The sequence below is a fragment of the Phocoena phocoena genome, chromosome 19 (genome assembly GCF_963924675.1).
Source record: "Phocoena phocoena chromosome 19, mPhoPho1.1, whole genome shotgun sequence".
In the NCBI taxonomy this organism is placed as follows: Eukaryota; Metazoa; Chordata; class Mammalia; order Artiodactyla; family Phocoenidae; genus Phocoena; species Phocoena phocoena.
The window spans coordinates 24588261-24602941 of NC_089237.1; the positions used below are offsets into that span (position 1 = coordinate 24588261).

Below are 14681 nucleotides of genomic sequence, written 5' to 3' on the forward strand. Positions count from 1 at the left end.
TTAATGTTAAAAGGGAGGAGGTACTTAATATTCTGCACTGGAATAGCAGATGAAGTAAAGTTTGTCGTTAGTTCTGATGACCTCTCTAGGTTGTATCCTCAGTCCCGATCCCAGACCCTGGGTAGGAGCATAACAGTAATTACCAGAGAGGTTAAGGCTCTTGCTGAAGGTCAGTCACACAGTGAGCTGACAGGATAGGTGGAGAATTAACCTGGGTGTCCTAGACTCGGGTAGCAGCTCCAGGTGCCACCTCATCTGTGACAACCCTTCCTGGGGTCTCCCGTCTGCTCATCAGTGTGTTTGTGTGTACATGCTTCTGTGTGCGCGCACGCAGGTATTGCGTGTGTATACTTGTCCGTGCGTTTATGTATATGTGTGTGTGCGTGTATGCATGTGTGTGTGTTGTGTGCACCTGTATGCAGTGTGTGCGTGTCTGGAAGAAAGCAACATCTCAACAGTTGTCCAAGAGAATGCTGCCAAGTCCACAGAGTAATCGTAGAGCCCGTGTGATTTGCATGTCGCTGTGTGACTGTGTATGTGTGTGAGGTCTTGGCAATCACCCTCTGGTACCGGCCAGCATCAGTGCACTGCTGGCCTGGGCCTGCTGAACTGACATGGCAGCACAGGACAGGATGGGTCTCGGAGCACACAGTAGGAGGTGGGCAGAACCCACAGCATAGGCCTCCCCTGAGCCTGTGGCCCCAGGGTCTGAGACTCAGAGCTGGAAATGGCCAGGGGCTGGGGGCTTTGTGCAGTGGCCACCCCTGAGTGCATCTTCTCACGGACCCTTTGGGGGAGGGTCCTCCCCATCAGCCTGCGCATTCAGCACCACTACTCCCCTCTCCCAACACCCCCACTCCCACCCACTGGCTTGCTGTTCCCTCTCCCCCTCTCCACGTGGCCAGGTGTTTGGGAGGACTGGGTTGAAGGGCTCAGGGACAAGCCTTGGCTGCTTTATGCCCACCCTGTCCTCCAGCCTGAGGAGCTCACCAACGCCCTGGAAATCAGCAACATCGTCTTCACCAGCCTCTTTGCCCTGGAGATGCTACTGAAGTTGCTCGTGTATGGTCCCTTCGGCTACATCAAGAACCCCTACAACATCTTTGACGGTGTCATTGTTGTCATCAGGTATGACGGCCCCTCTGCTGCTTCTTGCCTGAGGAATGTCCTCGGGGTAGCCTGGGGCGAGGAGCCACACAGCCCGTTCCTCTGGGGTGGAGGGATCTGGAATCAGGCCCCACTGACCCACAGGCTCTACACTCCCCCAGCTGAGGATTCTCCATGCCCCCAACGCTGTGCTCCACCCTCTCCCTAGGCCTCATCTTGCTCACGCGGAACGTGGCCTCCTGTCCGCTTTGGCTGGGCCCCTCTGAAGTCTTTGCTCTCGTTTCCACTCCTTGTCTTCGACCCCATGCAGACCTGGGGTGGGCAAGGACTGGGGAGCTGGCTTTGGAGAGGAGTTGGAGGAGGTGTAAGGCCCAGCCAGCTGTCCCCGCTTACGAAGCGCTTGGAGACTGTCGCAGATGCTGGCAACTTGCTTTAGGGTTTCCGAGACCTTGGGAAAGCGCTCCACTGCCCCCCACATCCCCCAGGCCCTGGGCCAGAAGAACTGCTTTATTGGAATTGGCTTTAGATTTCATTAGAAGAGAACAAAGCAAACATTCCATAATTTGAGGCTGCTGCTTTGGCCGATTGAGGGAGAGGACTGGCCTAGAGGGGAGGGTGGGGAGGGCTGGAGCTGTCACCCAGATCTTCCAGCTCCTGCCTGGAGGCCCGAGGGCCCCTTGCTGCCCGCTTTCTCAGTGCTGGTCAGTCCAGCCCCTCAGGTGCTGCTGGGCCCTCTTAAAGGACGGGGCAGGAGGAGGGTGAGTGTGCAGCGGGCTCGGGCTCAGGCTCAGGCCACCCGCCCCTCGCCCGCCCCTTGCAGCGTGTGGGAGATCGTGGGCCAGCAGGGGGGCGGCCTGTCGGTGCTGCGGACCTTCCGCCTGATGCGGGTGCTGAAGCTGGTGCGCTTCCTGCCGGCGCTGCAGCGGCAGCTCGTGGTGCTCATGAAGACCATGGACAACGTGGCCACCTTCTGCATGCTGCTCATGCTTTTCATCTTCATCTTCAGGTGAGGCAGGTGCGGCGTCCGTGCCAGCGGGATGAGGGCCTGAGGGGCGGGGTTCGCTGGGGCCCTGATCCCCATCCTGTGGCTCCTATGTCTTCAGCATCCTGGGTATGCATCTTTTTGGCTGCAAATTTGCATCTGAGAGGGATGGGGACACGCTGCCGGACCGGAAGAATTTTGACTCCCTGCTCTGGGCCATCGTCACTGTCTTTCAGGTGCCAGGGTAACAGGGCAGGGTGGGCAGGGTGGTGGGGTGCCCCTGGTGAAGGCCCTGACTCCCATCCTCGGCCGGCAGATCCTGACCCAGGAGGACTGGAACAAGGTGCTCTACAACGGAATGGCCTCCACATCTTCCTGGGCTGCTCTTTACTTCATTGCCCTCATGACCTTCGGCAACTACGTGCTCTTCAACCTGCTCGTTGCCATTCTGGTGGAGGGCTTCCAGGCGGAGGTAACCCCCTGCCCTCAGCCGTCCACTTCCAGGAGGAGTCGGCGGCCCCGCCGGAGCTGTGGTGTCCTGGGAGGTTCTGCAGGATGTGCCCCTCAGACTAGGCCAGGGAACTAGGCTAGGAGTGGGAGTTCTGGGTTTCAGGCGGCCCCTCGGCACTCGAGAGACCCGGTGGTTGTCGCGGCAGAGCGTCTCTGGATCCAAGGTTAGCTGCCGAGTGGGCTTCCCCCACAAAGCCGGCTAGGTGCTCCCCTAGAGAGCTGGACGGGGTGAGTGTTGGCACGCGGTGCAGCTGGATCCCTGAGCACAGGTGCGCTCGGGGACATCTGGAGGGAACCCATCTGAGCCGAGGGGTGGGGGAAGCTTGCAAGCAAGTCATCTGAGCTTTGGCTGAGCTGGTGAAGATGCCACCAGCGCCCGGGCAGGGCTGAGCTGCCCAGGGTGAGAAATGAGCCCAATTAGCTGCCGGCATGACAGAGATGAGCATCCTATTTCCAGCCCAGTCTCCATCACCTTCGTCACAGGCAGCGTCATCAATTAATATTGATTCACATTGATCTCGCCCTTGCCCTGCCAGGACACGGCCTCTGCCTGAAGGGCTGCACCCCGCTCTGCTCCCTTAGCTCAGCCCCTCTTCCCACCCGAGCCCAAGGCCCAGCCCAGCATCCCAGCGCCTAGCACAGGGCAGGTCGACTCAACCTAGAAATGCTCCAGGTCAGGTGTGGAGAAGCTCTCGGTCCAGTTCTCTCCGGGTGACCCGGATGGAAACTCCCGCTGCGGCCTGGTCTATAAATACCCAGCACACGGTGGAAAAACAAAAATCTATTTTCTGACTCTTTCCCAGCCTTGCGAGGGAAGGCTGTTCCCCCGTGGGCTGGGCTGGGCTGGGCTGGGCTGGTGGGTGCGGGTGTATCTCTCCCACACTGGCCTCCTCCCGTTGTAATTCCGTAGTTACCCATTATCGCATTTCCTCCCCGCTGGGTGGCAGGGAGGGCAGCAGGTCGGGAAGGCAGGCCCTGCCTCGGGTGATGGCTGGGCCTCTTGATGGGAGGGAGGGACATTGGTACTCTCCCTGGGATGGGACATTTATTTGGGGTTTCCCTGGGGCCTGAAGGGTTAAGGGTGCCAACGTGCTTCCACAAGAATCAAGGTCGGTATGGAGACCCACCACTTGGCCACTGCTCTTGGCCTGTGGGAAGAGGAGCTGAGTGGGGACAGGGGTCCTTCAGCCTCGTCCAAACCACAGTTCCCGACAGCTAACATTCTCGCAGAAAAATTCCTGTGGAACTCTGTGGAAATGGAAAACACCCCAAGCCTATCTCCCGCCCTCGAGTGGCCGTTCAGCCAGCTCGGCAGTCTTGGAAACGCCCATCACGGGCAGCAGCCCCCCATCACTGGTCCTTCCAGCAGACACCTTGTTAAACCGAGAGCCGCTGAGCCGGCCTGGTTGCTAGGCAGTGGCAAAGGCTGCGTGTGGGAGTGGAGAGCAGCCTGGCCTTTGGGCCTGGCCTGGTCACTCTGGCCCTGCTGGGGGCTTGTGGCTGCCCCAGCGTGAGGGATTGGCCAGGGCCTGGGGCCATACCCTCCTCGACAAGTGCCTGGGAGGGAGTCCCACTCTGGTCATGGTGCTTTGGGTCTGGGGTGGGACGGACAAAGGATTTCAGGATCAACCCCTCTTCAAGGGGGTGGGCGGCGGCCGTGGCCCTGAAGTGCCCGTGTGAGGAGCTGGACCAGCTTCTCACTGTCCTGTAAAGCCCTGGGTGGGGGGGGAGGTTGGTCACTCAGTGCCAGCTGCCTGCCCTCAGCGGTACGGAGTTTCAGGGCGCACACATGTGGCTGTGAGGGAGCCCCGCCATCTGGCAGAAGAGGCAGGCTTTTGCTGTTGTGGTGACCTGCTTTTTTACAAACGAGGCCACCTACCTCAGTGGAAGCAGTGGCCACCCCCATTTTGTTGGGCGTCACCAGCAGGGGGCCTCAAGGGTGGCCCCCTGCTGGCCTTGCCACCCTGCCAAGAGGTGGGAGGGGGTCGCCTAGAGGACCGGGCCAGCTGGGCTGTTTATACTCTGACTTGCAGGGGGCGGTGCCCTGAATCCCTATATATTTATCATCTGCACACTTAATGAAACGAACAGGCAGCAGGCCCTGTGTGAGGCCGTTCACTGACATCAAACAACATTGTAGCCATCATCCCAGTGTCACTCGTCACACCTCGTCTTGGTAGGAGCATCTGGTTTGGAGTTAGGCGTGAAGAGGCCTGTGCTTGCTCCGGCCCTCTGTCTCCTCCCCCACCTCTGACTTCCACCCACCCCTCCTTCCCACCCTCCCGGCCGGCTGCTTCAGAGCCAGTGAAAGGTGAGCTGGAGATTCGGGTTCGAGGCCCAGATGCATCTCTTAGTCTCTGTGTGGCTTGGGGCAGTTTTCTTAACTTCTCCTAACCTCAGGTGCTCTCTCTAAGATGGTGCTAGCTGCACCTCCTTCCCACCTGGAGAGGAGGTGAGCCAGTGTTAATGCAGCGGCTGTGCGATGCCTGCCACGCCCCCAGTGAATGATAGCTGGTATTATCAGGATTAATGGAGGGCTCGGTCTCCTTCCCTGCCCTTGTTCCCATCTCTGTGGCCTCTGCCCTCACCCTTCAGGTTCATTCTGGCTCCAGGGCCTGTGGTTGAATTCTGGAAGGCCATACCGTTCCCTCTCTTCTCCTCCCCCACCCCATGTCTCATTTCCCCCGCTGTTGGGTTTGCACCCCTCCTTTTCTTCCTCCTCTTTCAACATTGCTGCTGTTTGAAAGCCCGGCGCCTGTAACCAGCGCCCGTCCCCTGCCTCCCCCTCTCCCTGTAGGAAATCAGCAAACGGGAAGATGCGAGTGGACAGTTAAGCTGTATTCAGCTGCCTGTCGACTCCCAGGGGGTAGGTATGCGATCCTGAGTCGGCATGCCCGCCGTGCCCCATGCCCCCATTCTGCCTCCGTGTCTGTGCTTGTGTTCACGCTCAGCTGCTATGCAACCTGTGGTGGCCATGGTGGTCCTTGGTGTCGTGAGGTTTGCTTTGATTTTAAGTCCCTTCCCCCTTGAGGACATCTGAGGGGAGGGCCTCCTTGCCTCTGCCCTGTTCACCCGCAAAGGGCGCCAATCCGTCCCACCAGACCAGTGGATGGGCCGGAGAAGGAAGGGACTTAGAATCCTCTGTGTGCACGTGTGTGGTACACCGCATGTGTGTACCTCCACTGCGGTCCCCGAGGAGTCTGGGTCGTCGGGCCTCAGTGAAGTCGGGATCTGTGGCCGCAGACCGTGTGCTCCCCCATCTCTCTCCTCTCCTCCTTGCCTTGAGCCTCTGTTGGAGACCCCACAAGCTGTCTCAGCTCAGAACAAGGCTTTGGAGGATGTGGGGGTGGGTGTGCCTCTTGCCGGAATGTACCAGAATTTAAAATCTACTTCTGTGTCTCTGGCCCCTTGACCACCCAGAAGGTCCAGCAGGTACTCGGGGGCATGCTCCTCCCCTGGCCCCCACACTGAGCCTGTGCCCTGCCGTCTCCTGCACTGGCACCAGAATTCGGGCAAAGCCAGGGCTGCCGTGGGACCCCACATCCCAAGCAGCCCCCTGGAGATCCCACTTGATAATTAAAGGCCTCGTTAGGGATGTAAACTGAGTTAATGAAAATGATCCCCTGAGATGCCAATTACGCAATATTTATGTCCTTATCAAAAGTAGCAATCAAGTATTTCTTAATAACTTCTTAAGGAGAAGTGTGTAATTACTGGGGAACCTACTGACCTGCTAAGGAGGAAGAAAAAACTGTCCCAGAGACAGGGAGAGAGGTAAAAATGGGGCCAGGGGAGAAGGTGGGGGCTTGGGGAAGATGGAGGGAAGAAGTAGAGGGACGGAAGTGGCATCCTTGGGCTGAGCTGCTCTGTCTGGGGTCCTTCAGTTTTTCTCTGGGGCCTTGGGTCTGAGGCTCAGGGGAGGGCAGCCATGGAGGGAAGGCAGAGGGCACAAGTGGCCTTCGGAGATGAGGCTCTAGTGACTACTTCACCCAGGTCCCCAGCTCCCTCTGGTCTGTGCCACCTGCCTGCCAGGCTATCCCCTCTCCTCTCAGCCATTCTTGAAGCCAGTCCCAGCCATGATGGTTGTGCTGTGGGTTCTGGGGATAGCCGTGGGCTTCTCTGAGGTATCACGGGCCCTTGAGAGCCCTGGGCTCCAAGCCTGGGTGGTCTGGCCTGAGCCAGTGCATGCCTCGTGCCGTGGTTGCTGGTTCCTTGTGGCCTATATGTGGTGTGTGCGTGTGAAGACAGGGAGACCCCGGTCCACCCTACCAACCCCTGCCCGGCTAGGTTCCTAATGGCCCGCTGCTCTCCCACCCTAGGGAGATGCCACCAAGTCCGAGTCAGAGCCCGATTTCTTCTCGCCCAGCCTGGATGGCGATGGGGACAGGAAGAAGCGCTTGGCCTGTGAGTATCTCTCTGCGGGGGCAGCCCCTGGCTCTAGGCCAGCCTTGAGTGGACTCAGGGTCTCTCCGTCTCTCCCCCTGCAGTGGTGTCTCTGGGAGAGCACCCGGAGCTGCGGAGGAGCCTGTTGCCCCCTCTCATCATCCACACGGCCGCCACACCCATGTCGCTGCCCAAGAGCTCCAGCACTGGCCTGGCCGAGGTTCTGGGCCCCGCGTCCCGCCGCGCCAGCAGCAGTGGGTCGGCCGAACCGGGGGCACCCCACGAGACGAAGTCACCGGTAGGGGGTGCATGTGGGGGCCCGACAGTGGGAGATGTACAGACATCAGGAGGGAAGGGAGGTGGAATGGGCAGAGGCCCAAGGAGACAGCCCCTGAGCCACGATGTAGACAAGGCCCGGGGGCGTCAGCAGGGCTGGTAATGCAGGCAGACGCAGGAGCCTTGGCCTTGGGGGCAAAAGAGCAGGGTTCTTCTTCTATTTCTTCTGTTCCCCGAGTGTCCTTGGATGAGACTCATTTCCCTCTGTAAAACGGGAGGGAATGCCTCATCTTAGTAATACCTCATCTTAATAATAGCAAACCCCATCCAGTTACTGATTCTGTGCCAGACACTGTTCTAGACATTGCTTATAAGTGTTCTTAATGCACGTGGTCCTCACAGCAACCATCTGGTAGGTACCAATATCATCCCCATTTTTCAGACGGGGACCTGAGTCTCAGATTGCCAAAGTGATCTGTGGGAAGCTCCCCAGTGAGCAGGCAACAGAGCCAGCGTTTTAATCCAGGAGGCTGGTGTCAGGGCCCACGCTCTCACTGTGATTTTATACTGCCACTCACCTAAATGAGGAACAGGTGCTAGGGTCATATAGCTTTTACAGATGAGGAACTGAGGCACGCAGAGGGTTAGTGACTTGCCCAAGGTCGCACAGATGGTGTGAGTCCGGGCATCCAGGTCCAGGGCTCCTGCTCATACCTCTGTCCCTGATGTGAGGCCAGAGAGGCTCACAGGAGCCAGGATGCACGTGAAGGGGCGTGGGGCCATGAGGCCCTGGCTGAGACCACTCTCTCCTCCGTTCGGCCCCCAGCCGAGCGCCCGCAGCTCCCCGCACAGTCCCTGGAGCGCAGCGAGCCGCTGGACTAGCAGGCGCTCCAGCCGGAACAGCCTGGGCCGCGCCCCCAGCCTGAAGCGGAGGAGCCCGAGTGGGGAGCGGAGGTCCCTGTTGTCGGGCGACGGCCAGGAGAGCCAGGATGAGCAGGAGAGCTCGGAAGAGGAGCGCGCCAGCCCAGCGGGCAGTGACCGCCGCCGCAGGGGCTCCCTGGAGCGGGAAGCTAAGAGCTCCTTTGACCTGCCGGACACACTGCAGGTGCCCGGGCCGCACCGCACAGCCAGTGGCCGCAGCTCAGCCTCTGAGCACCAGGATTGCAACGGCAAGTCAGCTCCAGGACGCCTGACCCGGGCCCTGCGGCCCGACGATCCCCCACTGGATGGGGACGATGGCGATGACGAGGGCAACTTGGTGAGGCCCCTGTGGGCACAGTGACCTCTCACCCCTGACCTTGAGTGAGGGGAGCTGTGCCTGACCTGGTGCAGGACTGGACGACCCCCTCCCAGTTGTATGGCATTCAGGGAGTTACCATCACGCCCAAAGGATCTCGAGGGATATCATCCCTGAAGCCAGGCTTCAAACAGCCCCTTTCTCCCTCTGCCCGTCCCACCAAGCCCCAGATCCTTGTCATGCCTGGGTCTGCAGCTCTGCATCCTTGGTGGATAAGAATGGCTTCGGGCAGATGTGTATGAATCTTTCATGGCCCTCCCACTGTGACTCAGAAAGACCCATCACTCATCTCTCCAAACTGATACCCTCCTCTGTCCCCCTCTCTCACCTCTACCTCATCACAAGCTTTGATCTCACACCCACTTTTACCCATTCACCCTTTTCCCAACCCCCTCACCACCACCGTTAACCCTGGGGATGGGCCTCAGGGACCTGGGACCCCAGGGTTAGCATGTGAGAAAGGTCCAGTGTCTCCTCATGCCAGGTGTGTCTTCGAACAGGCAGCTGTGATGGGGACAGTGTCTGTTAATTGACGTGGCTTCCAAGCCCGCCGGGGAGGGAAGGAGGGAACGCAGGCAGGGGGCTGGGCTGGAGGCAGAGACGGGAAGAGAGGAGAGCCCGGGGGAAGCGAGGGGTTGGGGAGATGAAGGAAGTGAGGCATGCTCAGGGGCTGAGGGGGGGCCTTTGGGGAGATGCTGCGGTGGTTTTAAGAATACAGGAAGAGAAGCCAGGCATAGGGCTGGGCCAGAGTGGAGAGGGTAGACCAGGCGTGAGGGCCACGGGGCCGCTGAGGAACCAGGGATCAGGAACTTGGAGGCCTGGCCCTGCTCACATCCCGGGCCATCCTTCTACAGAGCAAAAGGGAAAGGATGAGAGTGTGGGTCCGGGCCCGGCTCCCTGCCTGCTGCCTGGAGCGAGACTCCTGGTCTGCCTACATCTTCCCTCCTCAGTCAAGGTCAGCAAGAGGGTCCCTGACCTGCACCCCAACCTCTCCTTCTCGTGGGAAATTCTCCTGCATCTCCATCCCAGGGATGCTAGAAGTGTCCCCTGATGTGGGGGAGGATGAGAGCGGGGCCTGGGGATGGGAGGGTCCCAGGGTGGGTAGGGGCAGTGCCCCTTACTGCTGTCCCCCCCTCCTGCTCCCCCTGACTCAGCCTTTGCCTCTGTCCCGGAACAGGTTCCGCCTCCTGTGTCACCGAATCATCACCCACAAGATGTTCGACCATGTGGTCCTCGTCATTATCTTTCTCAACTGCATCACCATCGCCATGGAGCGCCCCAGGATCGACCCCCACAGTGCTGTGAGTCACTGGGGCTGACACAGCGGCTTCGGAGCGCCTGCTTGGCGCCCAGCCCTCCCGGATGAGCGGGTTAGCACCCATGCAGCGAGCCAGGCGGGCAGGGAGGCCCGGAGAGACACGGAGGCAGGGAGCCAGGAATCTCTCTGACTCTGACCCGTGCAACCGACGCCCCAGGATGCCTCCTGTGTCCCCCACCGGCCTCCGTTTCCCTTCTGTGACACAGCAGCCAGCTGGGGGAGTGGGCCTTTCTCCTCGCCTGCCTGGGGAAAAGTGAGCTTCGTGGCACCGAGCCGTTTGTAGATGGGCTGTTCTCACGCGCCGGGGGTTTGTGAGGCCTGTATGTGAGTCAGTGAGTGTCATGGTGAGGCCAACAGTGAGACTGGCCCTGGCCGGGCTGAGTGGCAGAGGGTCTCCAGGACCTGGTGACTGACGGGGAGGCGTCCTGCCCAATCTGCCCCATTGGCGGTGCCACGTCGGGGAGGGAAGCTGCCCTTCGCTCCTCAGGGTACCGCCAGGTCACAGGCAAGTAGGGTTTCAGGGGCGTTTGGAGGACCACTGGTCACTTCTGCTTGGCTGTGAACCTGCCAGTCCTCCTCGGAAGGAGAGGAGAGGCCATGGGCCGGCGCATCTGGACATACTCCCCCGGGCCTGACCTCTTCAGGATGGGCCCAGCCGGTCCTGGGAGCTGTCTCTCCCCAGCCGGGCATCTCAGCCTGTCGCCCCACAGCGATCCAGGTCCTAGAAGGGTGGGGGGCTCTGCTGCCCCTCCTGGCATCTTTCACCACTAGCTTGGAGGTGGTCTCCGCCCCTCCTTGCTGCCTCGCATACCAATGTTCAGTTTTCGACATTTCTGGGGCTTCTGTTTTCCATTAGGGTGGGCTCCAGCCAGGCCAGTGGGGGCGGGGGGCGGGTGGTGGTGGTGGTGAAGGGAGCCTGGGGAGTGGAGGGCCAGCCTGGGAATAGGTGAGAGAGCACAGCACCGGGGACCCCCAGCCCTGGAGCAAGGGTGGCCGGTCACACTGGCCCCCTCGTCTGCCTCCCGCCCAGGGCCCTGCCTCAGAGCTCACTGTGGCCACGTCTCTCCCCCACCTTCCCACTCAGCCCCTCCATCTCTAGCTCTGTCATGTGTGTGCTTCTCCCTCTCCCCTTTCGCTGCTTCTCACTCCCTCTGACACTCACGCTTTGCCTGCCGCCGCCTCTCCAGCTCTCTACACCCCTCTCTTGGCCACCCAACGATGGAATCAGCCCACAGATATCAGGGGATTGGGTCGCCTTCTTTCCTGCCCTGCTTCGCCCTATGCCTGGCATAAATATGGTGCCTGGGGACGCACAGCCTGTACTCGGGCCCCCAGCTTGCCCTGCGGCTCCATTTCTGGGGCACACAGCAGGAAAGCAAGTGCGTGGAGCAGAGGAGAGTAGGTTGGGGCGTCAAGGGATCAAGCTAAATCCTGCTCCAGTTTTAAGAAAGGAATTGATGAATAGGGCCTGAGATACGGGGCTCAGATGACAGCACTGCGGTGGGAAGCGCTTTCCCCTCAAGGCCGCTCCGGGAGGTAGTGGGGGGGCAATTCTGTTCAGGGGCAAGAGTGGGACTGCGGCCAGAGCTGCAAGTGAGTCGGGGCTTGACGCTGGCTCCGTGTGTGTGTGTGCGTGTGTGTGTGTCTGAGTGGGGGGTGGGGAGAGCAGGAAGGAGATTGTCTGCTTTGCTGGGGAGAGCGGGGGGTTTCGTTCTGAGTCAGATATTGGAGGCAGCTCCTGGCTTCCGTGTGCAGAGCAGACACGGCCCGAGGAGGGGGTCCCGGTGGCAACACCTGCCCGCTCTCTCTTACAGGAACGCATCTTCCTGACCCTCTCCAATTACATCTTCACCGCAGTCTTTCTGGCTGAGATGACAGTGAAGGTGATGTGGGGTCGGCGTCGGTTTGGAGCCATCTGGCGCTCGGTGGGGGTGGAGAGCCTGGGTCACAAGTGGAGGGCAGGGCTGGGGACTGACGGTGACGCACGGGCGTCCTCAGGTGGTGGCGCTGGGCTGGTGCTGCGGGGAGCAGGCCTACCTGCGCAGCAGCTGGAACGTTCTGGACGGGCTGCTGGTGCTCATCTCCGTCATCGACATCCTGGTGTCCATGGTCTCCGACAGCGGCACCAAGATCCTGGGCATGCTGAGGGTGCTGCGGCTTCTGCGAACCCTGCGCCCGCTCAGGTGCCCTGGGCAGGCACACCCCAACGGCCGGCACCCCGCCTGCCCCTGCTTCCTGCCCGTGACCCCACAGGGAGCCCCGTCCCCCACTCCAGACGTCGCTTCTCACTGGGTTTAACTGCGGACCCAGCAGTCTCCCTCCACGGGCACCCCCCTCAGTGACCCCCGCCACGTGACATACTCCTGCAGGGCACAGTACAAGTGGCCATAGGCAGGACCCTCACATCCTTCAGCCGCAGCTCTCCCTTGGGTGGTACCCTCGGGGGTGACACTTGGCCTTCCCCGTGAAGTGACAGGCTTTGTTTCCTGCTTTCCCCCTCTTTCCCCCGCAATCCCAGGGACTACCCGCCAGGTCCAGGTAACACTTGTAGCAGGGGATCTCACCAATAAGGCAGTCGCCCCGACCCCCACCCAGAGTCGGGAATTTCCGTGGGTGGGGACGTGCACGGGGTGGATACTGACTGAGCAGCGAGGGTTTTCCTGGCTGTGATGACCCACCTCCCCACCCCTTCCGTCCCCGCCCGCCCTCTACGTGCTCCGCACAAGTTTATCTCCCCATCCCCACAACACACTGCATCCCTGGGTTGAATCAGCACCCCAGCCCCATCAGGTAATACTTTGATATCCTGGCAGTGGAGGTGGAGGTCTGGGGGTGGGTGGGGGGGTGTCTGCAGCGTAAGCCCAGAGTGTCAACCTCTTCCCTCCACTAGAGCCCAGGATGGGGACGAGTGAGCCAAGATGGGAGGGAGTGGCAAGCAGGGCAAGGGGCAAGGGAGCGTCTGAGCCGGGAACCCCTCTTACCCCCCTCCCTCCCTCCCCAGGGTAATCAGTCGGGCACAGGGGCTGAAGCTGGTGGTGGAAACGCTGATGTCCTCGCTGAAGCCCATTGGCAACATTGTGGTCATCTGTTGTGCCTTCTTCATCATTTTTGGCATCCTGGGGGTGCAGGTTTGTGGGGGTCTGGGGCCAGCTGTCAGCAGAAACCTGAGGAGTAGCCTTCCTCCTGGCCCCGGGATGCTGCGGCTCCAGGTGCCGCCGCCACCTTTATCCCAGAAAAGAATGAATAGGGATGCTTCCCTCGAAGCCCGAGGCCTCAGGCCCCTTTGCCTCCTGGGCATTCTGGAGAAAACTGGGAACCTGGAAGAGGCCACAACGGGGACAGGGCCTCGGGCTCTGACCAGGGCCCACGCAGGCTGCCGCTCTGCCCTCTCACGCGCCACTCCAAGCGCAGACGCTGGCCTTGGCCCACGGTCTGCTCAGGGATCCCCTCCCTTCCTTCCCTGCTGGAGCGGGTGGGCTGCAGGCCAGGCCTGGGGATCCAGGGCCCAGGCAGCTGGGCCAGGTTAGCAGGGAGCTGGCAGGCAGGCGGGTGCAGACCCCAGACGAGGCAGGAAGTGGGGGCTGCTGGGGAAACTTGGCCTCTGTCCCAGGGAGGGAACTTGGCTTTGGAGGAAAAAGAAAGGGAGCTGCCTGCAGGATTCAGCCGGCGCCTCCGGGAGCCAGGGGAGCCCCTCCGTCCTGCTCTTCCGGAGCACCCCGCCTCGCCCCAGGCTCCAGATGTTTCAGCTGCAGTGTAGATGGCTGCTGTTGGGCCAGAGGGAGCTCCTGGGTGGCTACCCCCATCCCTATCCCTTCCTTTGGCTTCTTGGGGTATCCACTCTGCCCTGGGGACGGGGTATTCTTGTGTTTCCTCGAATCCTCTGGCTCTAGAGACCAGTCTGGTGTACGTTTGCCAGGGCTGCGTGGTGCCTCTCTGCACACCCGGTGCCCCTTCCCCTTCCCTTACTTTTGGCCTACTTAGGCCCCCTGGTCCTCCTGTCCCTCAAATCCCTTCCCCACAGTCATAGCCTTCTCTGTTCTGGAGTGAGGGTGAGCTTTCCAGTCGGAAAGACCTGAGCTCGAGCCCCCTTTCCACCACCTACTGGTTGTATGGCCTTAATGAGTGAATTTACTTCTCTGAGCCTCAATTTCCCTCATCTGTTAATTGGGGTCCATCAGTCCAGATCCCTCGGCCCTCCCCTAGAGTGTCTGCCTCACTGGGTTGGGGGTGGTCCTGAGAATGTGTACTCTTGAGCACATTCCCAGGTGATGCTCATGAGGCTGGTCCAGGGGCCCCACTTGGAGAATCACGGGCCTCCCCCTTTGTAGAAAGTGAATGACTGTTCCCCTCCTTCCACCCTTTCCCAGTGCCCTCCCCAAGGACCTTTCCTTCCTCTCCAGGGCCTCTGCTCCAAGGAGCCCCGAGAAAGGGGTGCCTGCAGGGGAGGCTCCTGTCAGTGTTTCTCTGACCTGACCGAGCACCGGGCCCTCACCCAGGGCGTGCCCAGAGCTCTTAAGCCCCAGGGCTGGTCTGGGCTTGCTGTGCTCACAGCTCACTTCTCTCTGTCTCCGGGTATATGTGTGTTCAGCTCTTCAAAGGGAAGTTCTTCGTGTGCCAGGGCGAGGACACCAGGAACATCACTAACAAGTCAGACTGTGCTGAGGCCAGTTACCGGTGGGTCCGGCACAAGTACAACTTTGACAACCTCGGCCAGGTGAGCCCCAGGCTGCAAGGTGGAGGTGGGAGTGGTGGCAGGAGTCTGGGGAGGACACAAGTCCATGCTTAGTGATGCATGCAGGGCAACTGGC

General features: G+C 60.5%; 1 protein-coding gene across 28 annotated transcripts in view; it reads left to right on the forward strand.

The window, feature by feature from the left end:
- CACNA1G (calcium voltage-gated channel subunit alpha1 G) overlaps positions 1–14681 on the forward strand; it is a 62256-nt gene that overhangs the window by 28042 nt on the left and 19533 nt on the right. For 20 of the 28 annotated variants that reach the window (XM_065897390.1, XM_065897399.1, XM_065897392.1 and 17 more), the window contains exons 10-23: positions 977–1128; positions 1928–2113; positions 2211–2325; positions 2406–2561; positions 5397–5465; positions 6919–7003; positions 7087–7280; positions 8085–8516; positions 9410–9510; positions 9733–9856; positions 11688–11756; positions 11872–12056; positions 12875–13001; positions 14462–14587. In XM_065897390.1, the coding sequence (XP_065753462.1) occupies positions 977–1128; positions 1928–2113; positions 2211–2325; positions 2406–2561; positions 5397–5465; positions 6919–7003; positions 7087–7280; positions 8085–8516; positions 9410–9510; positions 9733–9856; positions 11688–11756; positions 11872–12056; positions 12875–13001; positions 14462–14587 (2121 nt within the window). The remainder of the gene's footprint in view (positions 1–976; positions 1129–1927; positions 2114–2210; positions 2326–2405; positions 2562–5396; positions 5466–6918; positions 7004–7086; positions 7281–8084; positions 8517–9409; positions 9511–9732; positions 9857–11687; positions 11757–11871; positions 12057–12874; positions 13002–14461; positions 14588–14681) is intronic. The other 8 variants (XM_065897393.1, XM_065897398.1, XM_065897409.1 and 5 more) reach the window with 1 other exon arrangement.